This window comes from Trifolium pratense, linkage group LG6 (genome assembly GCF_020283565.1).
Source record: "Trifolium pratense cultivar HEN17-A07 linkage group LG6, ARS_RC_1.1, whole genome shotgun sequence".
Lineage (NCBI taxonomy): Eukaryota > Viridiplantae > Streptophyta > Magnoliopsida > Fabales > Fabaceae > Trifolium > Trifolium pratense.
The window spans coordinates 33,284,682-33,309,343 of NC_060064.1; the positions used below are offsets into that span (position 1 = coordinate 33,284,682).

A 24,662-nucleotide genomic window follows, 5' to 3' on the forward strand; every position below is an offset into this window, starting at 1 on the left:
AAACTCATTTAAAATGGGGAAAGTTGATTTTTGTATATGTGTCTAAGATAATGCTTGAAATAGTGATAAGAAAAGTCACAAAAAATTTAATAAAAAAATACTAATAAATGTCCTTAAAACATTGGTTAAGTATACAAATATAAAAATATAGTGTCCTTAAACAATATCATTAAAATTATTAATAAATAGTACTTTTTGTAGTATTAAACAATATTTTTATTACTTTATCATAATATGTTCAAATAAATAAGTGTTTATCAGTCTCATAAATGTAACTCAAATGATAGCTATCAAAAACATTATTGTAGTGGTCGAGATTCAAACCTCGAATTTCATATTTCTTTACATTTAAATGTGTGAGACTCTAAACACTAAATTACTTAAAAAAAAATTATTGTCTTTTTATGATTGCCATTGAGATGATTCAAAAACTAGCAAGAAGGAGAGTGAACAAGAAAACGACACGTGCCAAAAAAACAAGGTCTACTTGCAGGGATCAACACTATTACCAATCCCAACCCATCACATCATTTTGACATTCATCTTTTGACACGTCATCCTATGCAACTTGGTTCTTTCAATTAGACACGTGTCACTCACCCAATTCGCCACAATATACTTTTAAAAACGTTGCAACTTGACTCTGACATTGGGCCCCATTACTAGATCCGCTAATAATCTTTCATCTGATTTTCTGTTCCTCATTCATTGCCGTGTTGTCTTAAGATTCCTTCTTATTTTTTTGTCTGCTCCCTCTTGTTACACAACACCTAACTTCTATCGTTGGATTTAAATCATCATGTTTTTATGCGTACGGTCTACGTTTTTATCACCTTATTTTTATCAAACAACTTGTTAAACAAATATTAATCCCTCCTGTCTTAAACCTAAACAAAAATCAAAATAAAATCAAAATGTATTTAGTTTAAATTTGAGGTAAATATATTTTGATTTTTGTTTATATTTAAGATTGGGGGAAGTATTTTACTCATCCGTCCCAAAATAATTATCGCTTTAGAAATAAAATTTTATCTCAAAATAATTATCATTTTCATTTTTCAAAGTAATATTTTTCAATTGTATCTCTAATAATTATTATATGCATTATTTTCAATGAAACAAACCTATAATTTATAGGATAGTTTAGTAAAAATATTACTCTCTCTGTCCCAAAATAAATGATTTAGACCTAGTTGACCACTGTTACGTTTGCCAATGTACAACTTTAATCGTTAATATTTTAAATTATATTTTATTAAAAATTATATATTTTAAAAATGTTCATCGAGTCGAATCAAACAATATGGTTAAAATATGGTTAAAATATATCATATATTTTGAAAAACAATTTTAAAGGATAATCTTTCTTAAACGGAATGAATATTATTTTTTATTTTTTATAAATCTTGCTAATGGGGTAATCTTTAAACATTCTAAACGACTCATTTTAAGCATAGCTCATTAAACCGTTCCCCAACATCTTAGTTATTTCTACTAATGGTATTAAATACTTCCTCCGATCCTATATATAAGAAAAAAAATTATTTTTAAAATTTATTGTAAAGTTGATGTTTCTAGACAATATTATAGTTTAGATACATCAAATTTACAATGAATCTAAAAAGTAAATTTCTTCTTATATAGGACTAGAGGGAGTAAGCCACCAACTACACCAGATATTTGATTATATAGCAGTAGCCCGTTCACCACACAGGGAAGCATCCAGAATTGTCCACGGATAGTCCGCTATTGATCTAAACAACCTAGACACTCTCTGGGATTCAAAAACCAGTTACTCACATTATAATCCATCTCGCTAGATTTAAACTTTAACCAATTCTAAGATATAATCTTCACAGATTCTAATATTTTGTCCACATGCACTTCCTTATTCTTGAATACCTTGTCATTGCTTGTTTTCCAAATACACCAGATGACGGCAAACCAGATCACACTAGCTCTATTGACAAAAACTCTACCTTTGTTGATCAAACCTTCAAATTGTTCCAAGTGATGCACCCCTTCATTATGATAAGTCGTCGACGCTCCAAGCCATTTACCTATTGAATACCAAATACCTGCAAACACTAGGCACTCAAAAAATAGATGAGACACCAATTCTTCTATGCCACAATCTCCAACACATTGAACGGATATTTCAAGTATGGTCTGTGTGGGATATTTCACTGCTTACCTAAGAAATGTGTGAAAGTAAAGGCGAAAAAAAAGAAAGAGAAAAAGTTCATTAATTAGCTTGATTGATTGTGTTTGTTTAATTGAGTACAACTTTGATATTTATACACAAGTCGTGACTTACAATTTTTTGGCAGTGCATCAAACTATCACAACATGGATGACGGTGAAGCCCCTTGTTCGACCGTTACTCTTCCACTTTATAGCTAGATTTGTTAACCTTACTCGTAATGCCCAATTTCTCTCCAATGATGTGTTTGCGCTCGTCGCCCTGCCTTCTATGGCTAGCGGTGATTTAAACATATATGGAACAAAATCATAACACCTAAATGTTGAGTCATATTGCCTTTTAACAAATTCTAAAGTCGTTGGTCTGCGTTTATATTTGTCTGTTATACTATCGAGTGAAGCTCATTTGGCTACCCTCTTAATTGCCTGTCTTGCCGACTTCCGCTGACATATAATTTATTTTTACATGTAAATAACTTTATAAAATTATTATTCATGAATGATATGAGATAATAAAATTTGAAAAATAGGAATAATAAATATTCTGGATTGTACTTTTGGGCTAAATTAAGCTCTATATATGGCTAATGCACACCCACTCACTTTTGTGAAGATGTGCATTAGCAACTTACACCTTCAATTTCTCTCTTATAATCAAAAAAAAAAAAAAAAAAAAACCTACACCTTCAAATAAGACAAAAAGTTAATTGTTTTTAATTTAATAAAAAATGAAATTTGAAGATAGGAGTGTAATTTTGATGTTGTTTCCTCTCACTTTTCCATTTTTTTCCTACATCAAAGAGAAAGTGTTTGAGAGCAAAATACAATTGTGTAAAAAAAATTAGATGGTTCCACAAAATTCCCAAAAAATGGTTCTATCCAAGTTCTGAATTTTATTTTATTTTTTATCGAAATTTCTTCAATTGAAATCCAACCTCATAAGGTATGGGTTTCCCTCTAACCTCGAGCTCCACCTCATAATTGTATTTATATAATGAACCTAAAATGTCAATTTTGCTTATAAAGTGTCGTGGATAAAGTACCAAAGTAGAATGCAACGTATATACCAAAGTATATGCAATAATGATCTGTATTGAAAATAGTCGATGTAAGCAATGCATTGATTAAGGGATAATGGCACCAAAATTGCTAGGGTTGTGTTGAAGATTACATTAGGATCAAATGTATCTAGATAGTTACATTAAATGTAATGAACCTAAAATGTCAATTTTGCTTATAAAGTGTCATGGAGAGAGTACCAAAGTAGAATGCAACGTATATACCAAAGTATATGCAATAATGATATGTATTGAAAATAGTTGATGTAAGCAATGCATTGATTAAGGGATAATGGGGCCAAAATTGCTAGGGTTATGTTGAAGATTACATTAGGATCAAAGATATAAATAGATTATAGACCATATACATTAAATATAAAATGAGCCTAAAAAGTTAATTTTGGTTATAAAGTGTCACAGATGGAGTACTAGAGTAGAATGTAATATACTCCCTCTGTCCCAAAATATAAGAACTCATTGACCACTGTATGTATGCCAATACATAATTTTGATTACGAATATCTTTAATTGTATACTAGTAAAAGTTATAGAAATTTGATATTTTGAAAATATTAATCGAAACAAATCAAACAAAATCTTATATGATAATATTTACATTTATATACTTTTAGAAAAATACGGTCAAAACAAGACATATGAATTGTGCATTTAGTCAAAGTAAGTCTTATAAAATGGGACGGAGGGAGTATATTCCAACGTATACGCAATAACCTGTATTGAAAATAGTTGATGTAGTTAATGCATTGATTAAGGGATAATGATGGCAAAATAGCCAGAGTTATGTTGGAGACTACATTAGGATCAAAGATGTAAAGATATTATAAACTATATACATTAAATATATAACAACTTAAAAAGTTAATTTTGCTTATAAAGTGTCACAGATGGAGTACCAAAGTACTCCCTCCGTCCCAAATTATAAGGGAAAAAAGTCCATTTTTTTTGTCCCAAATTATAAGAGAAAAAATCATTTTCAAAAATGTTTTTTCCTTATTTTCATAAAATTAAATGCAAATTACATTTAATTTCTTCTCTCTCTCATTTTCTCAATAAGCAATAACCAATAAAAATTGTTTTTACATCTTCCTATGCAACTTATTCCAAGAAAAACTCACAAAAACATACTTCAAATTCTCATGTTTTACTTTTTCTTAATGAGTGTGATTTTTTTATTTTCCCTTATAATTTGGGACGGAGGGAGTAGAATGCAATGTATATACCAAAGTATACGCAATAATGACATGTATTGGAAATAGTTGATGTAATTAATGCATTGATTAAGGGATAATGACGCCAAAATAGCTAGGGTTATGTTGGAGACTACATTATGATCAAAGATATAAAGAGATTATAGACCAGATATATTAAATATACAATAAACCTAAAAAGTCAATTTTACTTATAAAGTGTTACAAATGGAGTACCAAATTAGAATGCAACGTATATACCAAAGTATATGCAATAATGACCTGTATTGAAAATAGTTGATGAAATTAATGCATTGATTAAGGGATAATCGAGCCAAAATAGCTAGGGTTATGTTGGAGACTACATTATGATCAAAGATATAAAGATAAAAATGACGCGCCTAATTTATTAAATGATATGCCAACACATCACTAGACATATGTGTAAAATTATTTTACACTGATGGTGTATAAAAATTAAAATCTTAAACAAATTTATCATTTCAAAAAGTTTTCTTAATACTTAATACCCATAAATTTAGTTATAGATTCATATAATAATAACAAATGTAATAATTTTTTAAATTTAATGTCTTCTCTATTTTTCTTTGGTAAAAACTTTATGATTGCCTTAGACTAAATATGTCTCCTCTTTATGGGTGTTCAAGGGTCCGATGGCTCCGATGATCTAAACAAGTTTAACCTGAATTTAAGTTTGAATCCAATTAGGGATGACAAAAAAACTCAAACTCGAGAGACCAACTCGAACCAAAACTCAAGTTAACGGGCGAAATCTGATTTGACTAGGTATGAGTTTGGGTTCGGGTGACACCCGATAATATGGGTGTGAGTTTGGTATCAGTCAAACCCACACCCGAAACCCATAGACCCATCCGAAATATTTTAGAATTACCTAATTACCCCTCATAGTCTCCCTCAATTTCCTTGGAAGACCTTAATTTTAGTTGTAATTTAATTCCTTGAAAGTCTATGTTGTAATTTCTTGAAAGACTATGTTTGAATTTCCTTGGAAGACCTTAATTTTAATTGTAATTTAATTCAAAGTCTATGTTGGAATTTAATTTCTTAAATTTGCAAATTATTTTCAAATGTGCTGCGGGTTTGTGTTTGGGTGAAAAAAAACCCGAACCCAATGGGTGTGGACGTGGGTGTTGTTTCACCACCCGAACAACCTTTGGGTTTGGGTGATAATTTCGGGTGTGGATTTGATAAGTGTCAAACCAACACCCATGAACGCCCGTTGCCATCCCTAAATCCAATCTGTAATAAAAGTTCAAATCTTAAATAATTTATTTAATGTAACGAATTTATGATTACAAACTCATAAATCTGCAAATCAAAATCGTTTATAAAAACTAAACTCATTTCATTATCTTAGAAAAACTAAACTATACTCCCTCGGTCCCAATTTGAGTGAGCCAATTGACTATTTTACGCATACCAATGCATAGTTTTAACGATCAATATTTTTAATTGTATAATAGTAAAAATTATAAAAATTTAATATTTTAAAAATACTCATCGAGACGAATCTAATAACATCTTATATGCTATTATTTATTTGTATATATTAATAAAAAAATATGATCAAAACAAGATATATAAATAGTGCACGTAGTCAAAATGGCTCACTCAACTTATGACGGAGGGAGTACCTTGTGACTCCTGGCCAATATCTTAGTCCACATCTGTCACAATCTCATTTCATTACTTGGAGTTTAGTTTCATTGACTTGAATCAAGATGACACGTGTACATCGTAACTTGCAACTAAATCCTTCCCACTTACTCCGTTTTTTTCTTTCTTAAAAGACAAAAAGACAAACCACAACGCAACAAACAAAGCCCACAAAGAAAAGAACACTGCACAGAAACACTAGCCTCGTACGCTCCAACTCATCACTCTATCAATTCGCCACGTTTCACTTCTAATTTGCCCTTTTATTTCCACGTGTCGCTTTATTATCCATCAAGGTCATTCTCGTCATTTGCAAATCACCACTTGTCCTTTTTCTTCTCTTCAATTCTTTTTCCTATTGCCTCTTTTTAATAATATTTTTTTAACAGATGATTTTTTTTTTTTTAACAAGCCAAAATAATATATACTTCTTTCGATCCTAAATATAAGAGAAAGTCTATTTTTTAAGTTTATTGAGAATCTAATACATCTAGTTCATATATAGATGCATTAGATTCTCAATTAATATAAAAAGTAGACTTTCTCTTATATTTAGGACCGGAGGGAGTATTAACACAAACAGTCTCCAACACAAAACGTATCGAGGTAGACTACAAAAGTTACAAAGAGTCAAATAGTCGAAATCAAAAACAAATCATACAAGACTCAAGTAGAGTAAAAGACTAGACCAACAACTAATCCTTTTTAAATTATTTAGTTACTAGATGTTTAATGACTCCTCTTATCGTAAATTGTTCGAAAGTATTCGAATTTAATTTTTGGTGAAAATAATTCTTAGTCAGACTATACTTAGCTCGCGGTCGAACTCTATATTATCAGACCTGATAGTTAGAGGGTTAAAAGCAAAAAATTGTTGGAGAGAAAAACACACATTATGTATTCCATAAAATCTCTGATTGAGATTTGTCATCGATAACAATAATAAAAACTTTATATTTATCTATAAGCAAAATAAATTATTTTGTTTTACATGATAGAAAACTTGTTATACTTATTAAACTATCTTTTGTAATACATTCAAATTGTATTGGGACCATACTTTCATCTTAACGAGTAGAACAATTAATAAAAGGTCTCTTGTGTCAATTTGGATGAGCTAATTTAATTTCTTAAAAAAAAAACAATTAATAAAAGCTACTTTTAGAACAATAATATTAAATAAAGTGGAATTTGTGACTTTTTAATAAAGTTACTTAAAATTATTTCTATTTTTTTTATAGCTTGGTGGTTAGAGATGTCTGTAGTTCAAATCTCAACCCTACATATAAATTGATATGTCACTGTCAACTGAACTAAGTTTACGGGGACAACTACTTCTCATTTCTAATAATTTCCTGATTTTTTTTGGTATAATATCCTAGTGACTAGAAATTCTACCTTAAAGGTGAATAAGTGAAGTGTCCAGAGTTCGAACTCCGACTCCTACATAATGTTTCAGATCAATTAAATGCCCAACATACTTGAAGGCCCATCAAAACGGGATAAAACTAATCACGTGGCACAACGACCACAAAACTAAAACAACGAGCAGGAACAGAGGCCAAACACCCACAACGTCCCAACGTGCTTCGTTGCAAATGACAATTCAGGTGTTATATGTGACTAATCCTGTGCATATGGGGGACCTCACTATATTGTAAAACCCTAATATTCTCCTATATATAAGCATTCATACATCAATCCCTAGGTATGAAATATTTGTGCCTCCAATTACTCACTCTCTTTTACCTCATTCAAATATTGACTTGAGCGTTGCAGTACTAACAATCTTGCATGTACCATTTCCCCCACAAAGACCAAGAAATCATCTCATCATCCTCTCAACAATATCATTTCATATTCATGCCAGCTGAATCACGACGAGCTAAAATAAATCATTTCTGAACAACCAATTCACATAATATATGTGATGTCCTTATCAATTAAGCTAAAATTACGGAGACTCTAATTTTTTTTAATTCTATAATACACTGATCAAATCCAATACCAATTGATTAAAGATTCAAGTAGCATCCACCACTAACACAAATTGGATTATTTGTTACCAATTTTAGCCTTCATTTATTAACTCTTCATCCCTCTTAATTTCTCAATTAACTTTCTCTCTCTACATCTTAGTTGCACAACTTGCAAAACTTTTCTCAGGAAAAAATTGAGTGCATTTTTACATACCAGCTGTTGCAAAACAAAACAACTGATAAAAAAAGCATTCAATTTATATTTCACTTGAATGAACACTCATCAAAATATGAACCAAATTCAGTTGCTACTCACAAGTTCCTCATCACTTCACTTGCACGTTTTCGTGTGATTGAAATTTTTGTACACTCTACATAAAGTTTTTTGTCCAAACGTTCTTATCTCACATGGCCATGGTTGAAGATAAAAACCATTCTCATGATCAAATTTCTACACCATCAGTCCCAATGAATAACAATTACACAAGAGAAAGAGATCTCTTCAACAAGTTCTTAGCGTCGGAGAATCAACGTCTCCGTCGCTGTCATGTACCGTTACCAACGGTGAAGCCAGTTCATCAGCAACAACAGTATGATGAACTGGATGACGATGAAGACTTGGAACTAAGTCTTGGTCTTTCAATGAATGGTCGATTTGGGTTTGACCCAAATGCCAAAAAGATCAAGAGAACAACTTCTATACCGGAATCCATGATTCCGGTATCTGGTGGTGGTGTTGGTGCTGGTGGTAGTTCTGGTGGTGCTGATGGTGGAAATTTGATAAGAACATGTTCATTACCGGCTGAAAGTGAAGAAGAATGGAGAAAGAGGAAGGAATTGCAAACACAAAGGAGATTGGAAGCTAGAAGGAAGAGAAATGAGAAACAAAGGAATTTGAGGGCTATGAGAGAAAGGAACAATTTTGGTGGTGGTGGAGAAGGGGGTGTTGGAATTGAAAGTGGAGGTGTGAATAGTAATAATTTAGGTGATGGTTTGATAAGAACGACGTCGTTGGCTAGTCGTGTTGGTGGACTTGGTTTGAATGGTGGTGAAAAAGAAAAGGACCAAGTTGTGCCTCCTTCACCACCACAAGGTGGTGGTGGTGGTTCAAGTGGTGGTGGTTCAATTGGTTCTTCTTCTGGTACCTCAGAATCTGAAGGTCAACAACATGGTCAAGGTAAATGATTAAAAAAAATTACTTTTTTAGTGCTCCATTTTCATAGTTTTTTTTTTTTGTTATTGTTGATAAAATGGTGTTTATTTTAATTTATGTTCTTGCTTTTGGGTTATTTTTATTTTTTATAGGGTGACCTTTTAATTGGATAATAATCATGAATCAAGTCCCAAAAGTGACAACTTTTGACTATTTATTTTTTGTTTACTCTCATTTTTTTAACTCTAAGGAGTATGGAAGATGTGGATCTAGAAGTATGATAATTTTTGTTGATGGATTTTAGTGTTTCATGTCACATGGTGGGGGGTGGGTGTTCATTGTCAAGGTTGATCATGCTGTGTCGTGTCTTATCAGAACATGTCCGTGCCTCTCAAAAATTCTCAAATGGTTTTTGATACTACATGTCTACATCTAGTCTCTAGTCTCTACCATAAGAAAGAAGATTTTAAGAATAACTTTGATGTTTATTTTGTGTGTGTTAACCTTCAATTCCCTGAAAAAGACCGATAATTTTGAGTTCGATTACTGAGTAAAGTTTGACAAAAAAGTATTCCACAAAAAATTGAGATAGGATTATTCACCCGATTCATCATTTGGTAGAACTTATTATTTAACCATTTGAGCTCAATTGTTAAATTAAATTTGGTGTTTTTTTTTTTAGTCAAAGTTACATTAATTGATAAAATTTAATGTGAGATATATATTAATTTTATAACATTAGATAAGTATAATTTATGAAGTTTTATACACCATCATTGTAAACAAATTTTACACGTATAAATGATGGGTTACCACAATAAGATGTTTTCACAAAATAAAATATTATTTGTGACAACACATCATTTGATATATGTGTAAAATTTGTGTAAAACTCATCTATAAATCTTTTTGAATTATGAACATAGGTTAGATTTTGTATTGAGTAAAAAATGTATGGCAAATTTTGCAACAGACTTCGGTACTTTTTGATAACACTCACTTACTCACACACAAATCGTTTCATTTTGAATTCATTTGAAATAACAAGAAGAAGAACAACAAAATTCCATTTCAAATCACATGCATTTTCAAATGCATTTTGACACATGCATGCAGTTGAGTTTGACAATTATTGCATTATTTTTGAAGATTTTATGAAAAGTGAAATGTTGTCGTTACGTTGTGAGAATCGATTAGTTTTAATTGTCAGATATTTTCCACATAATATCGTTATGTTAAATTCTAATGAGATTGAGAGTATCTAAATCCAAACATGTATTTATTCAATTATATTTGCATTCATATTTATTTAAGTATAAGTGTTCGGTCACCGTTGCCTTGCCTTTGCCTTATCAATTTTCTTCTATGGTTAAAAACATAAGCCAAAAGATGGTCAAACCATAAGCCAAACTAAAAGAATAATGATTTAGTTCTAGAAGGTCTACTTTATTATATGACTTAAGAGGGATAATTTGGTATCGCTTCTATGATAGTAATGTAAATTGGCTTCTCTGCAGTAACTGTGTGACGTAGTTACCAATCTCGATCATTTGAAAGAGTGGTAACTACTTCGATTTAGCGAAACTGTTTAATCACTTGTCATTTGTATTATTGTATAACTAGTTATATAATAGATAGGTGAGTGAGTGGTAGTTTGCTAAAACTCAAAACTTGGAATTCATAGTTATATAGCTGCTCCTTTTTAAGATCTTGCTACCAAAAGTACAAAACTTTAATTTTGAATTTAGACTTGAATAGTATTGAGTGAAATCCTATTACTAGTTTCATATTAACTACTTGTACAAGGAAGTTGTGTCTATGCAACACCAACACCTTCAGATTAAAGATGTGTCTGATGTCTGACATGTGTTAGTGTTGGTTACTGACACATATGATTACATTCAATTACTTTGATTTTATTACATTACACACGCTTAATATTTTCACCTACCTGATTTATTAGGAGCAGTACCAATGGATACTGAAAACTCGAGCAAGATTGCTGGACCTCAAAACAAAACAAAGGACCTAAGGAACTTGTTTGAAGACATGCCAAGTGTATCTACCAAAGGAGAAGGACCTAATGGAAAAAGAATTGAAGGTTTTCTTTACAAGTATGGGAAAGGTGAGCAAGTGAGAATTTTGTGTGTTTGCCATGGAAGTTTTCTTACCCCTGCTGAATTTGTCAAGCATGCTGGTGGAGGTGATGTGGCCAATCCATTGAAGCATATTGTTGTTAGTTCAAGCTTAAATTAATTTGAGGCTAAAAGTGAAGGAAACTATGATATGAGTAATCATATTTTTATTTATTATTATTGGTTCATTTGTTCAATCTTAGACTTTGAAACCATAGATGTTTGAGGATCTGAATTTGGTGTTTCTTATTGAGGTATATTTTTACCTTGGTCTTGGTCTTATGTATGTTGTGACTTTGGGACCTCTATGAGGTGAAATGGTACTTGCTAGAGTTTAAATTTTATGTTAAATAATGTTAATTTAATTGTATTTTTAGACTATTTAGTATCTCTCTGTTTTTGTGGTTAATTTTAGTTTTTTAAATGTTTTAATATATAATTAAATTTTATTATCACTTCTATTTTGAATTCATTTTTATTGAAAAAATTATTCTTTTATTATTTAACAATTTATCATGTTAAAAGCTGATTTTACTGAAAATAAATTATTACAATTTTCCTCTTTATTTCTTTTGCATTTTCGTTTTCTTTTTTTGATAAATATTATCTTGTATTTTCTAAAATTTAAAATTGGCTAAATAGGGTTTTACCCCCCGCAAAATAAGTCAGTTTTGTTTTTCCACCTGAATTTTTTTTTTGGATTCTCCCCTGCAATATGAAGATTCCATCGTTTACCCCCGGATGGCCAAATTGAACTGACCGTGTCAATCTGCTTACGTAGCATGCTGAGTCAATTTTTTTAATTCTTTTTCATTTTTGTTTTTTATTTCCAACATGGATTTCCTTTTATGCTCCCATGTCATGTCATAAAAAAATAAGGATTCCATGTCCAGTTGGCCATCCAGGAGGGTAAACAATGAAATTTTCATATTGCAGGAGAGAAATTCAAAAAAAAATAAATTTGTAGGGGGTAAAACAAAATTGGCCTATTTTACAGGGGTAAAACCCTATTTACCCTTTAAAATTTTATTTTTTGTGATATTCTTTAGACTTTATTCAACTATGTCCTCTTAGATTTTTCATTCTATATTTGTTTTTATTAAATAAATCAAGTATTATCTCATAAAAACTATTCACAATTATTAAATTCTCATTTCCTATTATCACTTGAGAGTTATAAATTTTGTTTATATTCTCCTTAATTTGACATCAAAGTTTCTTTGAATAGAAAATTCGAGATTTTTTTTTTATTTTGAGATTTCATTTGAATAGATGGCTGAGTTGTGTATCATCACACATATGGGCTTCAGGAATAGGCCTCCCACTCAGGAAAAAAATCACAAATTTAAATATTACCAATTTGGTTTTTATTTGATTCTTTAAATAGTTTGTTATTGAATTTTTTATAGAGAATATCCAATGGGTGACTTAATATAATGTTATTCTTAAGTAGATTCACAAATTGTGGCCAAAGGTGTTATGTTGTCCTTTCTTCATAGACGTTTTCTCTCCCGACCCCCCTCATTTCTTTTCTACCCCCCAAAAATCCAATTTTGCCCCTTGCGGTATGAAAAAATTTTGCCAACAAACTTCGGTTTATATAAACCGAAGTTTTTAAACATGGAAAAAAAATTCGGTTTATATAAACCGAAATAACATATACCCCCCAAAAAGAAGGAAAATTTATGTGAAAATTCGTGTAGAGCTACCTGTGGTAAATTTATCATATCTCTCTGAATATAGGTCGTATGCTAATGATTTTTAATCCAGTGTAAAGAAGACAAAGTTTACTACAAGATTGACACCGGAATTATTAAATTTCATTAAGTATAGTACGAGAAAATCTACCTACAATTTTGAGAAAAGTTTCTGCAAAATGTTGTAGATATACCTGTGGTAAATTTATCATAGCTCTCTGAATATAAGTCGTATGCTAATGATTTTTAATCCAGTGTAAAGAAGACAAAATTTACTACAAGATTGACACCGGAATTATTAAATTTCATTAAGTATAGTATGAGAAAATCTACCTACAAGTTTGAGAAAAGTTTCTGCAAAATGTTGTAGATATACCTGTGGTAAATTTATCATAGCTCTCTGAATATAAGTCGTATGCTAATTATTTTTAATCCAGTGTAAAGAAGACAAAATTTACTACACGATTGAAACCGGAATTGTTAAATTTCATTAAGTATAGTATGAGAAACTCTACCTACAAGTTTGAGAAAAGTTTATGCTCTGTTTCTGTACCAGTACCCACTATTTGGTCAAACTGAACCAATTGGATAGTTAACCCTCAAAACAAAAATTATATTTGTATTCTTGACACCCTAAGCTTTCCAACGAGTGGTCATTTACTCAAATCGGACATCGTTTAGTATTTCAAATAAATTGTGGAAGTTGAGGGTCTCATGCAGAATTTATGCAGGAAAACTGGAAAAAATTTTAGAACACAATATTTCGGTTTATATAAACCGAATTTTTTTAGCATCACAAAAAAAATCGGTTCGTATAAACCGAAGTACCCCCCAAGGGCAAAAACGGAAATTCAGGGGGTAGAAAAGAAATGAGGGGGGTCGGGAGAGAAACCATCTTCTTCATATCTTAGTTTTTGGTTTTCATTCTTAAGTAGATTCACATCTTATCAAAAAGAAATATTTTAGAATTGATGGACCTTTATTGTTCCTTTGCAATTTAGTAGTTCAGCTCCCCCCCAATTTTATTTTAAATTTACACTACTGTAGCATGTTTATATTTATTAACATCCACTAAATTGGAATAGCTAGCAGCGTGACTTTTTTATAAATTAAAAATTAAAAATAGAGAAATTATTCACATAGACTTAAAAAGAAAACATTAGCAGAATTGAGTTTTGTGCTAAGATTTGAAGTTTCCCCCACAATAGACTTTAAAAGAAAATAGAGAAATTCTGTTTTAAAATGCAGGTACCATTTCCCCCACAATGACCGTAATCGAGTTAGATTTTTACAAAATCAAACCCCACTAAATTTGGAGTTACAGAGAAAGATTAATTACCGTTTTAGTGAAGGTATGTCTTCCAAAATTCTACACAAAATCTGCTTTCGAGTAACAACTTCAAAGCTTCGCACACAACTCAATTTGGATCAATAATTCACCAAACGGATACCAAAATGACCGTAATCGAGTTAGCTTTACACAGAATCAAACCACATTAAATTTGGAGTTACAAAAAGAGATTAATTACCGTTTTCGTAAAGGTATGTCACCCAAAATTCTGCACAAAATCTGCTTTCGAGTCACAACTTCAAAGCTTCGCACACAACTCAATTTGGATCAATAATTCACTAAACGGATACCGAAATGACCATAATCGAGTTAACTTTCCACAGAATCAAATTTCACTAAATTTGGAGTTAAAAAGAGAGATTAATTACCGTTTTAGTGAAGGTCTATCCAATTACTAATTTTGCATAAATCTACTTCTGACCTTCAAATTCAACATCGTATACCAAACACATCGTAACTCCAAATTCGACGAAATTGAAATGATAACAAGGGTAATTTTGTTAGCTTTCCAGACATGTAAATACTATTAAAAAATGAGCTACAGGGTGAGAGACATGACAAAAATATCAGTAGTAGTTCCATACAATAATTAATCTGGACAGACCTTCACTAAAATGATAATTAATCTCTCTGTGTAACTCCAAATTTAGTGGAGTTTGATTCCGTGGAAAATTAACTCGATTGCGGTTATTTCGGTACCATTTTGGTGATTATGGATCCAAATTGAAATCTGTGTGAAACTTTGAAGTTGAGACTCGAAAGTAGGGGATAAAAGTTCGCATTTTAAAATAGGGGGTAAAATTCCAATTTAATCAAAACAGGAGGTACAAAACTGCATTTAAGCGAATTATCTATTTTCACATAAGGCATCTAGAAATTTTGACGTGCTTTCATAAATCCTCATTGTAGTGACTCGAGTCACTGCTAAATATTTATTTAACTTTATTATTATTATTATCATAGTATTTTAGTCAAAAAAAATATTAATATACTAAAACAAACTCATTAAACAATTGTTCAAAAAATTAAAACCGATTGACAATGCAGTTATTCTTATAAGAAACACTTTGACAAAATCACACAGACCAAGGAAGGTAAATTTTCTCATTAATGATTCTAACATTTTATGTTATATTCCAAAACTAACCTTTGACTAGCATGAGAAATAGACTTTTCTAATTAATGCACTAGCATTATAATGAATTATTTGATTGTATTTAATAAGGGTACAAATGGAATTGTGTCAAAGTGTTTCTTATAAAAAGGACCAAATAAAAATTCCAAAGTGTTTCTTATAAAAAGGACCGGAGGGAGTATTTCTCAAAAGAGTAATGATTATTCATTTTATTTTTAAGGAAAAGAGTAATGATTATTAGGAAGACTCTAATTGAAATTGTAATATTATCTTATACTTATTCAAACATAAGTTACACAACGGATATATACTTTACATTAATATCACCATAAAAACTTAAAAAATTATTCCAAAAAATAAAGTGTTTTATAAAATATTTTGTTTAAAGTCAACTTTTTAATTCTCAACTATCTCACCTAATCTCATACTAATCCATCTATAAAAACATAATAGGAAAAACAAACACCACACAACACAAACATTGTAACAATCTCTTATCAACCAAAACCACAATGTCTTCTGTTCCTTTCCTATTTCCTCAAACTCATTCAACTGTTCTTCCAAACCCTTCAAATTTCTTCTCACAAAACTTACTATCCACACCCCTCCCTACTAACTCTTTCTTCCAAAACTTTGTTCTCAAAAATGGTGACCAACCTGAATACATTCACCCTTATCTCATCAAATCCTCAAACTTTTCACTTTCTGTTTCACACCCTTTTCTCCTATTTTCAACAGCAATGTTGTACCAAGTTTTCTCACCAGATCTCACTATTTCATCCTCACAAAAATCTCACACAAACTCACCAAAAAATAAGCATTTTATCTCATCCTATAGTGATCTTGGCGTGACTCTTGATATTCCATCTTCAAATCTAAGATTCTTTCTTGTTAGAGGAAGTCCTTTTGTAACTGCTTCTGTTACAAAACCAACACCTCTTTCAATCACAACATTGCATAACATAGTTTCTTTGTCTTGTTTTGATAACAAAAAAACCAAATATACACTTTTGCTCAACAATACTCAGAAATGGATTATATACACTTCTTCACCAATCAATTTAAACCATGATGGTTCCGAGGTGAAATCCGATCCATTTTCGGGGATAATTCGTATCGCGGTTGTTCCTGATTCGAATTACGAGAAAATTCTTGATAAATTCAGCTCTTGTTACCCTGTTTCTGGCTATGCAAACATTCAGAAGAAATTTGGTTTGGTTTATAAATGGCAAAGGAAAAATTCAGGTGATTTACTTATGCTAGCACACCCTCTTCATGTTAAGCTTTTATCAAAAAGTAACAATCATGGTGTTACTGTTTTGAATGATTTTAAGTATAGAAGTGTTGATGGTGATCTTGTTGGTGTTGTTGGAAATTCATGGAATTTGAAAACTGATTCTATTGATGTAACATGGCATTCTAGTAAAGGTGTTACAAAAGAATCACATGATGAAATTGTTTCAGCACTTGTTAAAGATGTGAAGAAATTGAATATTTCAGCAATAGAAACAAATTCATCTTATTTTTATGGTAAGATTGTTGGAAGAGCTGCAAGATTTGCTTTGATAGCTGAAGAAATTTCTTATTTTAAAGTGATTCCAATTATTAAGAATTTTTTGAAGAAAACTATTGAGCCATGGTTAGATGGTAATTTCAAAGGGAATGGTTTTTTTTATGAAAAAAGTTGGGGTGGATTAGTTACTCAACAAGGGATTAATGATTCAAGTGCTGATTTTGGTTTTGGAGTTTATAATGATCATCATTATCATTTAGGATATTTTCTTTATGGAATTGGGGTTCTTGCAAAAATTGATCCTTTATGGGGACAAAAGTATAAACCAATAGTTTATTCACTTTTGAAAGATTTTATGAACTTGGGCAAAAGAGATAACAAAAATTATCCAACTTTAAGGTGTTTTGATCCATACAAGTTACATTCTTGGGCTTCCGGGGTGACTGAATTTGAAAATGGAAGGAATCAAGAAAGTTCGAGCGAAGCTGTGAATGCTTATTATTCGGCCGCATTAGTAGGTCTAGCTTACAACGACAAAAATCTTGTTGCTACCGGATCTACGCTTTTAGCATTGGAAATTAATGCCGTGCAAACTTGGTGGCATGTGAAAGCCGAAAGTAATTTGTATGGTGAAGATTTTGCGAAAGAAAATAGGATTGTTGGTATTTTGTGGGCGAATAAAAGGGATAGTAAACTATGGTGGGCACCATCCGAGTGTCGAGAGTGTAGGCTTAGTATACAAGTTTTACCTTTGTTGCCTATTACCGAGACTTTGTTCAATGACGGTGTTTATGCTAAGGAGCTTGTGGAGTGGACATTGCCATCTTTGAAGAATAAGACTAATGTTGAAGGATGGAAAGGGTTTACCTATGCTTTGCAAGGTGTTTATGATAAGAAAAATGCATTGAAGAAAATTAGGTTGTTGAAAGGTTTTGATGATGGAAACTCTTTTAGTAATCTATTGTGGTGGATTCATAGTAGGTGAAGATTTGATGTACAAGATCAATTGTGCAAAATTTAGTAATCAATAAAAGATTTGCAATTTGATGTTTTTCAATTCGATCATTTATCAATATTTTGTAGTTTATTATAATTTATGAAATTCTATTAGATTTTGTTATCATGAAGATATAAAATCAAGTTCCGGGATATCTTTAATGTTTAACATATTTTTCTATAAAGTTTAGGTTGATTAATAGAACGTAATAAAGTGGTTGATCTCACATAATTAACGAGTTTTAATGATTTAAGAGAAATTGAGTATGATTTATGGAAAGAATAAATATCTATGATATTTTACTTATTATTCTATTGATTTTTATCGGAGTCTCTTTTTTTGAGAATCGGAAAGTTGAAGCACAAAAATGTATTGACATGAAATTATGACCCATTGTTATTTTTTTTTTAATCGTTGAATTTCAAAAATAGGCTGTTTGCTAACTCCTCATTGGCATCTTGAACATGTCAAATTCACACACAAATGAGACAATGAAATTTTCACGCTCCAAACAATGCAAGCTTAACTTTTGGGTACTTTTTAGTCAAATAGGACTCAAAACCAAAATCATTCACATGTTTAGGTCAGTGGATTTTGTGATTAAGAGACGACAAAAACCAAGTCATATGACATGCTGATATCCACCAAATCAAGACTCGAAATATTGGCAATATATATAGGCAGTGTCTCATGAGGCAATGATAAAAAATAGAATAAACATTCAATTCGTGAGAAACATGACATTAAAAAAGTCATTATGCCTATATAATACAGAATGTAGCAAAAATTACTCCCTCCGGTCCTTATTATAAGAAACACTTTGACAAAATCACACAGACCAAGGAAGGTAAATTTTCTCATTAATGATTCTAACATTTTATGTTATATTCCAAAACTAACCTTTGACTAGCATGGAAAATAGACTTCTCTAATTAATGCACTAGCATTATAATGAATTATTTAATTGTATTTAATAAGGGTACAAATGGAATTGTGTCAAAGTGTTTCTTATAAAAAGGACCAAATAAAAATTCCAAAGTGTTTCTTATAAAAAGGACCGGAGGGAGTATTGTGTCCCACATGTTAATATTTAGGGCATTGGAAAGTATCTGGCTTCCTTGCATAAGATTCTTTTACATTAGTAAAATAAAATATTATGCAACTCAATCTCTCCAAATGAATTTGAAAATGAAAGGAGTTAAGAAAGTTCGATTGATGATGTGAATGTATACTATCCGTAGCATTGATAGATTTCGCATATAGTATTAGATATTAGGTATTAAGTCTAATTTATTTTTACAAAATCGGTTTGTGCGGTGAGAAATAAGAATTACCACTTACTTATAAGTTATAAACTCTTGTATGGTGAGTATTAGAAATCTGTTCTTTGGTGTCCTCGTCCCTAGCTTCTATACAAAGTTTTACATTTGTTGTCTATTATTACTGAGACTTCGTTCAATGTCGGTATTTATGCGAATTAGGAGCTAGTACCGAAAAGGACACTGCCATGTTGTTGAGAATAATGTCTAAATATCTTTTTGGAGATTCTTAATTTAAATATAATTTAAATTTATATTTCAAATAAAATAATATTAGAATTTAATATTTATATTTCAATGTTGGTGTTTATGCGAATTATGAGCTAGTACCGAAAATGACACTACCATGTTTGAAGAATAAAACTAGTAATATTGTTGAAGAAGGTGTTTAAAAAGTAAACTAATGTTGAAAGGTTTTACTCTTTCAGTAATCTGTTGTGGTGGATTCATAGTAGGTGAAGAGTGATGTACATGATCAATTGTGCAAAATTTAATAACTAATAAAAGATAAAAGATTTGCAAGTTGATGTTTCAATTTAACCATTTATCAACATTTTTAGTTTATTGTAGTTAATGAAATTCTACATTTGGTATGAGTTGTTGTTATCATACGGTGTAAGATTGAGTTTTGGGGTATTTTCAATGATTTGATGGAATTGAAATTTATTAGGGAATTGGATTTAATGCCCGTTTCTTGAGAGGCCACTTTTTTTTTTATAACCCTTTGGTTCTTAGGGGAAAGAGATCTTAGTAGTTCAGAATTCGGCCGCGAGGTAAGTAAAGTCTGACCAAGAAATTATTTCTTGAGAGACCATTTGTTGATGATTTGTTCTTCAATTGAGATGGAATTGGAGATTTAATGTTGTTGAAAATGACACAGTTTTAGACCAGGACTGTCTGATCTAAAACGTGTGGCTAAGATTGTTTATAACAATTTAATAATTACGTCGATATAAACTGTCCAATCTATGATCAATGGCTATGATTTGAAATTGCGTGGAACTGTATGCTATAATTACAACAGGCAATCCAGGTCCGTTTATTAGTACTCCCTCCGGTCTTAAATATAAACAAAAGTCAAAATATATTTAATCTAAATTTGAACAAAATATATTTTAACTTTTGCTTATATTTAAGACCGAAGCGAGAGATTATCATATTTTTCAATTGCACTTGAAGGTCATGTACCTATAAATGTAACGCGTTGACATGAAATTCTGTCCCAATTGCAATGCAATTCTCCCTACTCATTTAAATATTTAATTGAATTTCAAAATTAAGCTGCTTGCTCGCTCCTCATTGGCATCTTGAACATAGGAGTGATCGTATCCGAACCAATCCAAAAGTAAAACCGCAAATCGAACCAAACCAAACCGAAAACCGCAAAAACTGCATTTGGTTTGGATGTATTTGGATGGCTTTCTTACTGAACCGCAAACCGCAAAACCGCAAACCGCAAAAACCGCAAAAACCGCGGATAACCACAAAAACCGCATTAAGTTACTATTATATATTTATATTCCAATATCGTAAAAGAAAATATATTTATATTCCAATATACATGCCCAATTACCAAGTCAGTCGACCAAATTAATCGAACTTCAAGTTGTTTTTATTTTTTGTACTGAAATTTTATTTTGGTGTTGTAATGTTATTTTAAATAAACAAATTTTATCGGTACCGTGATGTTATTTTGAAAATTCAATTTTTTTATATATTTAAAATTGTAAGTTACTATAATGTTATTTTGGATAAATAATTTTTGTTGGTACTACAATGTTATTTTGGAACTTCAATTTTTTATTTTTTTTTTATGCTTAAAATTGTTCGGTACAATCGTTATGTTTTAAACCGCACCAACCGAACCGATCCAAACCGCATTGGTTTGGTTTGGTTTGGATGACTTTTTAAAAATCAACCGAACCAAACCGAACCGCATGCATTTTTATCTCGCGGTTAGAATGATTTTTATGCTCAAAACCAAACCAAACCGCACCGCGATCACCCCTACTTGAACATGTCAAATTCACTCCCAAAGTCGACAATGAACTTATTAGAATATATATATTTTAGAATTGAGTATTGGGGCTAACTCATCCTTACAAAATCGGTTTGTAAAGTGAATTGTCTCTAATTTATAAACATCAAGATTGTCAATCTCAAACCGATAAAATTGAGTCAATTGAAAGTTGAAAATCTTCCTCAAAAATAGCTTTGTTCGTTTATCTATTGTTTTCCGCACTTGATGATGAAAATAGATATCTAGTCCTTATTCAACGGGGTTTGCACAGCCACTATTGTAAAATTGGTTAATTAATTAATGAGACAAAAGGAGTTGCTCCTTCCTCCAAAAAATGGGGAAAAAATAGTGTTTTCTATAAACTACAAAAAAAAAAAAAAAAAAATAATTAAAAGCATTAAAGTTGTCTAAAAATCATAGTAGTTAGTTTTTTTTTTTTTTTAACGGTAAAATCATAGTAGTTAGTATGGAGTACTATCTTACACGAATAGTATAAGGTTGTATTTTCTCCGCCCTAAAATATATAAGTAAAATGAGTTAATAAATTTGATGTATTTAATTTAAAATTTGAACTAATACATTCATGTTTATTAACCATTTTTTATTTATATTTTGAAAGGGAGTGAATATATTTTAGGATAAAGATAAGACAGTTTTTTCATTTCCTAGTTTAAACAAAGTATTGATTTAGCAAGGCAATATTTTACTATATTAAGATTTTTTTTTTTTTTTTTTTGATAAGCCTATATTAAGCTAGTTGCACTGATTGATAAGTGTTTACTATTTACTAAAATAGACTATATTAATATTTAAATGAACAAATATGATTGGAATGTTATATATCAATGGATACTGGCTAGTTAATCTTAAAGAAAAGATTTGATGAGATAACATAGATATTTAGACTTTGCCCGTTGGTTCATGTTTGACTTTGCTTTATTTCCTTTGTGTTTAATTAGTGGACTACTTCATCATGGTACAATTTCCTTTTGCAAACTCTCAATTAGTCCCTCCGATTCTTTTTATAAGAAACATTTTAAAAAATTAAGGAAGCACATAGTAGATAGTTATATTCATTTAATATACTCATATAAATTTAAATTTATTTTATATATACTCTTATTTAATTACTCTTAATTTAATTAACTAACTTACTTATTTTTAAATTCGCTCTCATAATAAATAAGGGCATAATCAATCGTTAGTTGGTTCAGTGGTGATTGGCGCTGAACTTAGTATGGAGTACCACGATTCGATTCCCGCAACTGCGATCAGGAGGGGCTGGAACCACTTGATGTCAGAACTTACCCCCGAACCAGATTAAACTGGTGGTAAAAGCCAAAATAAATAAATAAGGGCATAAGTGAAATTAAACATTTAAAACATTTAAAAATTGGTCAAATTTTCTTATCAAAATAATCAATTTTTTTACAAAGTGTTTCTTATAAAAAGAATCAGAAGGAGTATTTTTTATGTCATTCACAAACTATCTTAAAATATTTTGGAGGCCTTGTTTTATCTTTAAAATTTCATATATGCAGATACTTGAACTCTTAAAATTTCAGATGTTGAAATTGGTATATATAAAAAATTTGGCTACTAAAAATTGGTATATATAAAATTTTAGATCTTTAAACACTTTAAATTTTGAGCCTTAAACATTTTTATTTAATATTTTTAGGGAAATTTCAATAGCCCATTTTATATCCTTGACGTTGTAATTCTTTTATGTCCCATGAATTTATTGTATGGTCTCTTTGCCTCCATTTTAATGGATGTGGAGATTTAGCATATCTCATGTCACATGAGATGATCCGCACACTACAATTTGGCTTACTTTATGCAGCAAACAAATCAAAGGTCAAAGGAATTTTATATATATTTTTTAAATACATTTTGTTGCTTTTTTATTTAATACTTTTTATTTCTTTCCATTGGCATCATCCCCCTTGGGGTTGACTAAATGTAATATTGATGGATCTGATATTAATGGTGAAACTAGTGCATATTGTGGTTCAATTTTATCATCAAGGTTATTGAATTTTAGGTTTTACTAACAATTTGCATTCTACTACTAATGTTCTTTGTTTTTTAAAACAAAAGACAAAATTTTATTATTAATGTTAGGTATTTTTTCATTTTCATCAAAAATGAATTTTGATCCTTTAACTTGTTTAACTCCAAAGTTAAATGCACATGATCATTTATGAACTCATCAGTCACTAGTCATCACTAATGTAGGAATTTTTCTATTCCACCCCAACTTGTTTCTTTTCTACCCTCGGTTTTCCATTTTTGCTTTTATATAAATATTTCATAACGCATTTTCCAAAAAAAAAAACTTTGGAATGTGTTTTTCGATTTTTTTCTTCAGAATTTGACTATAAAAACTTCAAAAAACACGTTCCAAAATTTTTATACAAGGGCAAAAATAAAAAAAAACAAGGGTAGAAAAGAAACACGAGGGTGGGAAGAGAAAAAATCCTAATGTACAAAAATATATTATCAACAACAAAAAATGGAACAGCACTTAACTCTATTTTTGGGCCTTTCCCAAAAAAAACTCAAGTTTTGGGCTGTTTATAGATCCATCACTGTTTGCCTTGTTATGGGTAAGATAACTGTTACTTATTTATTACCACAACATTTTTTTTAAAATCTATGAAATTTCAGATTTTCATTTTTAGTCTTTATAAAAAAAAATCTTTAATTTTAAATTTCAACAGTATTTTCCATAAACCGTTCTATAGTCCCATGAGGATTGATCCCATTTTTGTTACGGAAACTGAATTACAATAATATTTCTCTTATTGGAATTTTAGCTACTAGTTAAAATTTGAGTTTAAGATGCACATATAGTCATTTATGAAATCATGCAAAAGAAGACCATCATTTAACTATATTAGTATTTTTTGGGCCTTCTCCCAAAAACAAACTCAAATTTTGGGCTGTGTTATAGGTCCATCATTGTTTGCATTATCATAGGTCCATAATTTTTAATTTTTTTTAATAAAAAGCTAGCACATATATAAGTTGAATTAATTGCATTGAGCCAACAAGCTACTCCTACAAGCATCATGTACAACATGATGGGTTTAATAAAAGCTACTCCTAAAATACAAACAATGGATAATGGATTGGTCTTACCAGATACAGATTTTGACTCTTTAAATAAGTAGTAAGAGCATGGACGGATT

The 24,662-nt window shown here is 30.5% G+C and overlaps 2 protein-coding genes across 3 annotated transcripts; both read left to right on the forward strand.

The window, feature by feature from the left end:
* Positions 1-8,179: 8,179 nt before the first annotated feature.
* Positions 8,180-11,814, forward strand: LOC123891598 (ninja-family protein AFP3). 2 transcript variants are annotated; one of them, XM_045941497.1, is made up of 2 exons: positions 8,180-9,322; positions 11,262-11,814. In XM_045941497.1, exons 1-2 carry the CDS (start codon positions 8,554-8,556, stop codon positions 11,552-11,554), a joined length of 1,062 nt encoding a protein of 353 aa, XP_045797453.1. In that variant the 5' UTR covers positions 8,180-8,553; the 3' UTR covers positions 11,555-11,814. The 2 variants fall into 2 exon arrangements, with proteins under 2 accessions (XP_045797453.1, XP_045797454.1); XM_045941498.1 differs by having other exon boundaries at positions 8,225-9,322; positions 11,268-11,814.
* A 4,263-nt stretch (positions 11,815-16,077) lies between these two features.
* LOC123892412 (probable endo-1,3(4)-beta-glucanase ARB_01444) lies at positions 16,078-18,186 on the forward strand. The gene has a single exon (XM_045942197.1). It carries the CDS (start codon positions 16,129-16,131, stop codon positions 18,112-18,114), a length of 1,986 nt encoding a protein of 661 aa, XP_045798153.1. The 5' UTR covers positions 16,078-16,128; the 3' UTR covers positions 18,115-18,186.
* The last annotated feature ends 6,476 nt before the right edge of the window (positions 18,187-24,662 follow it).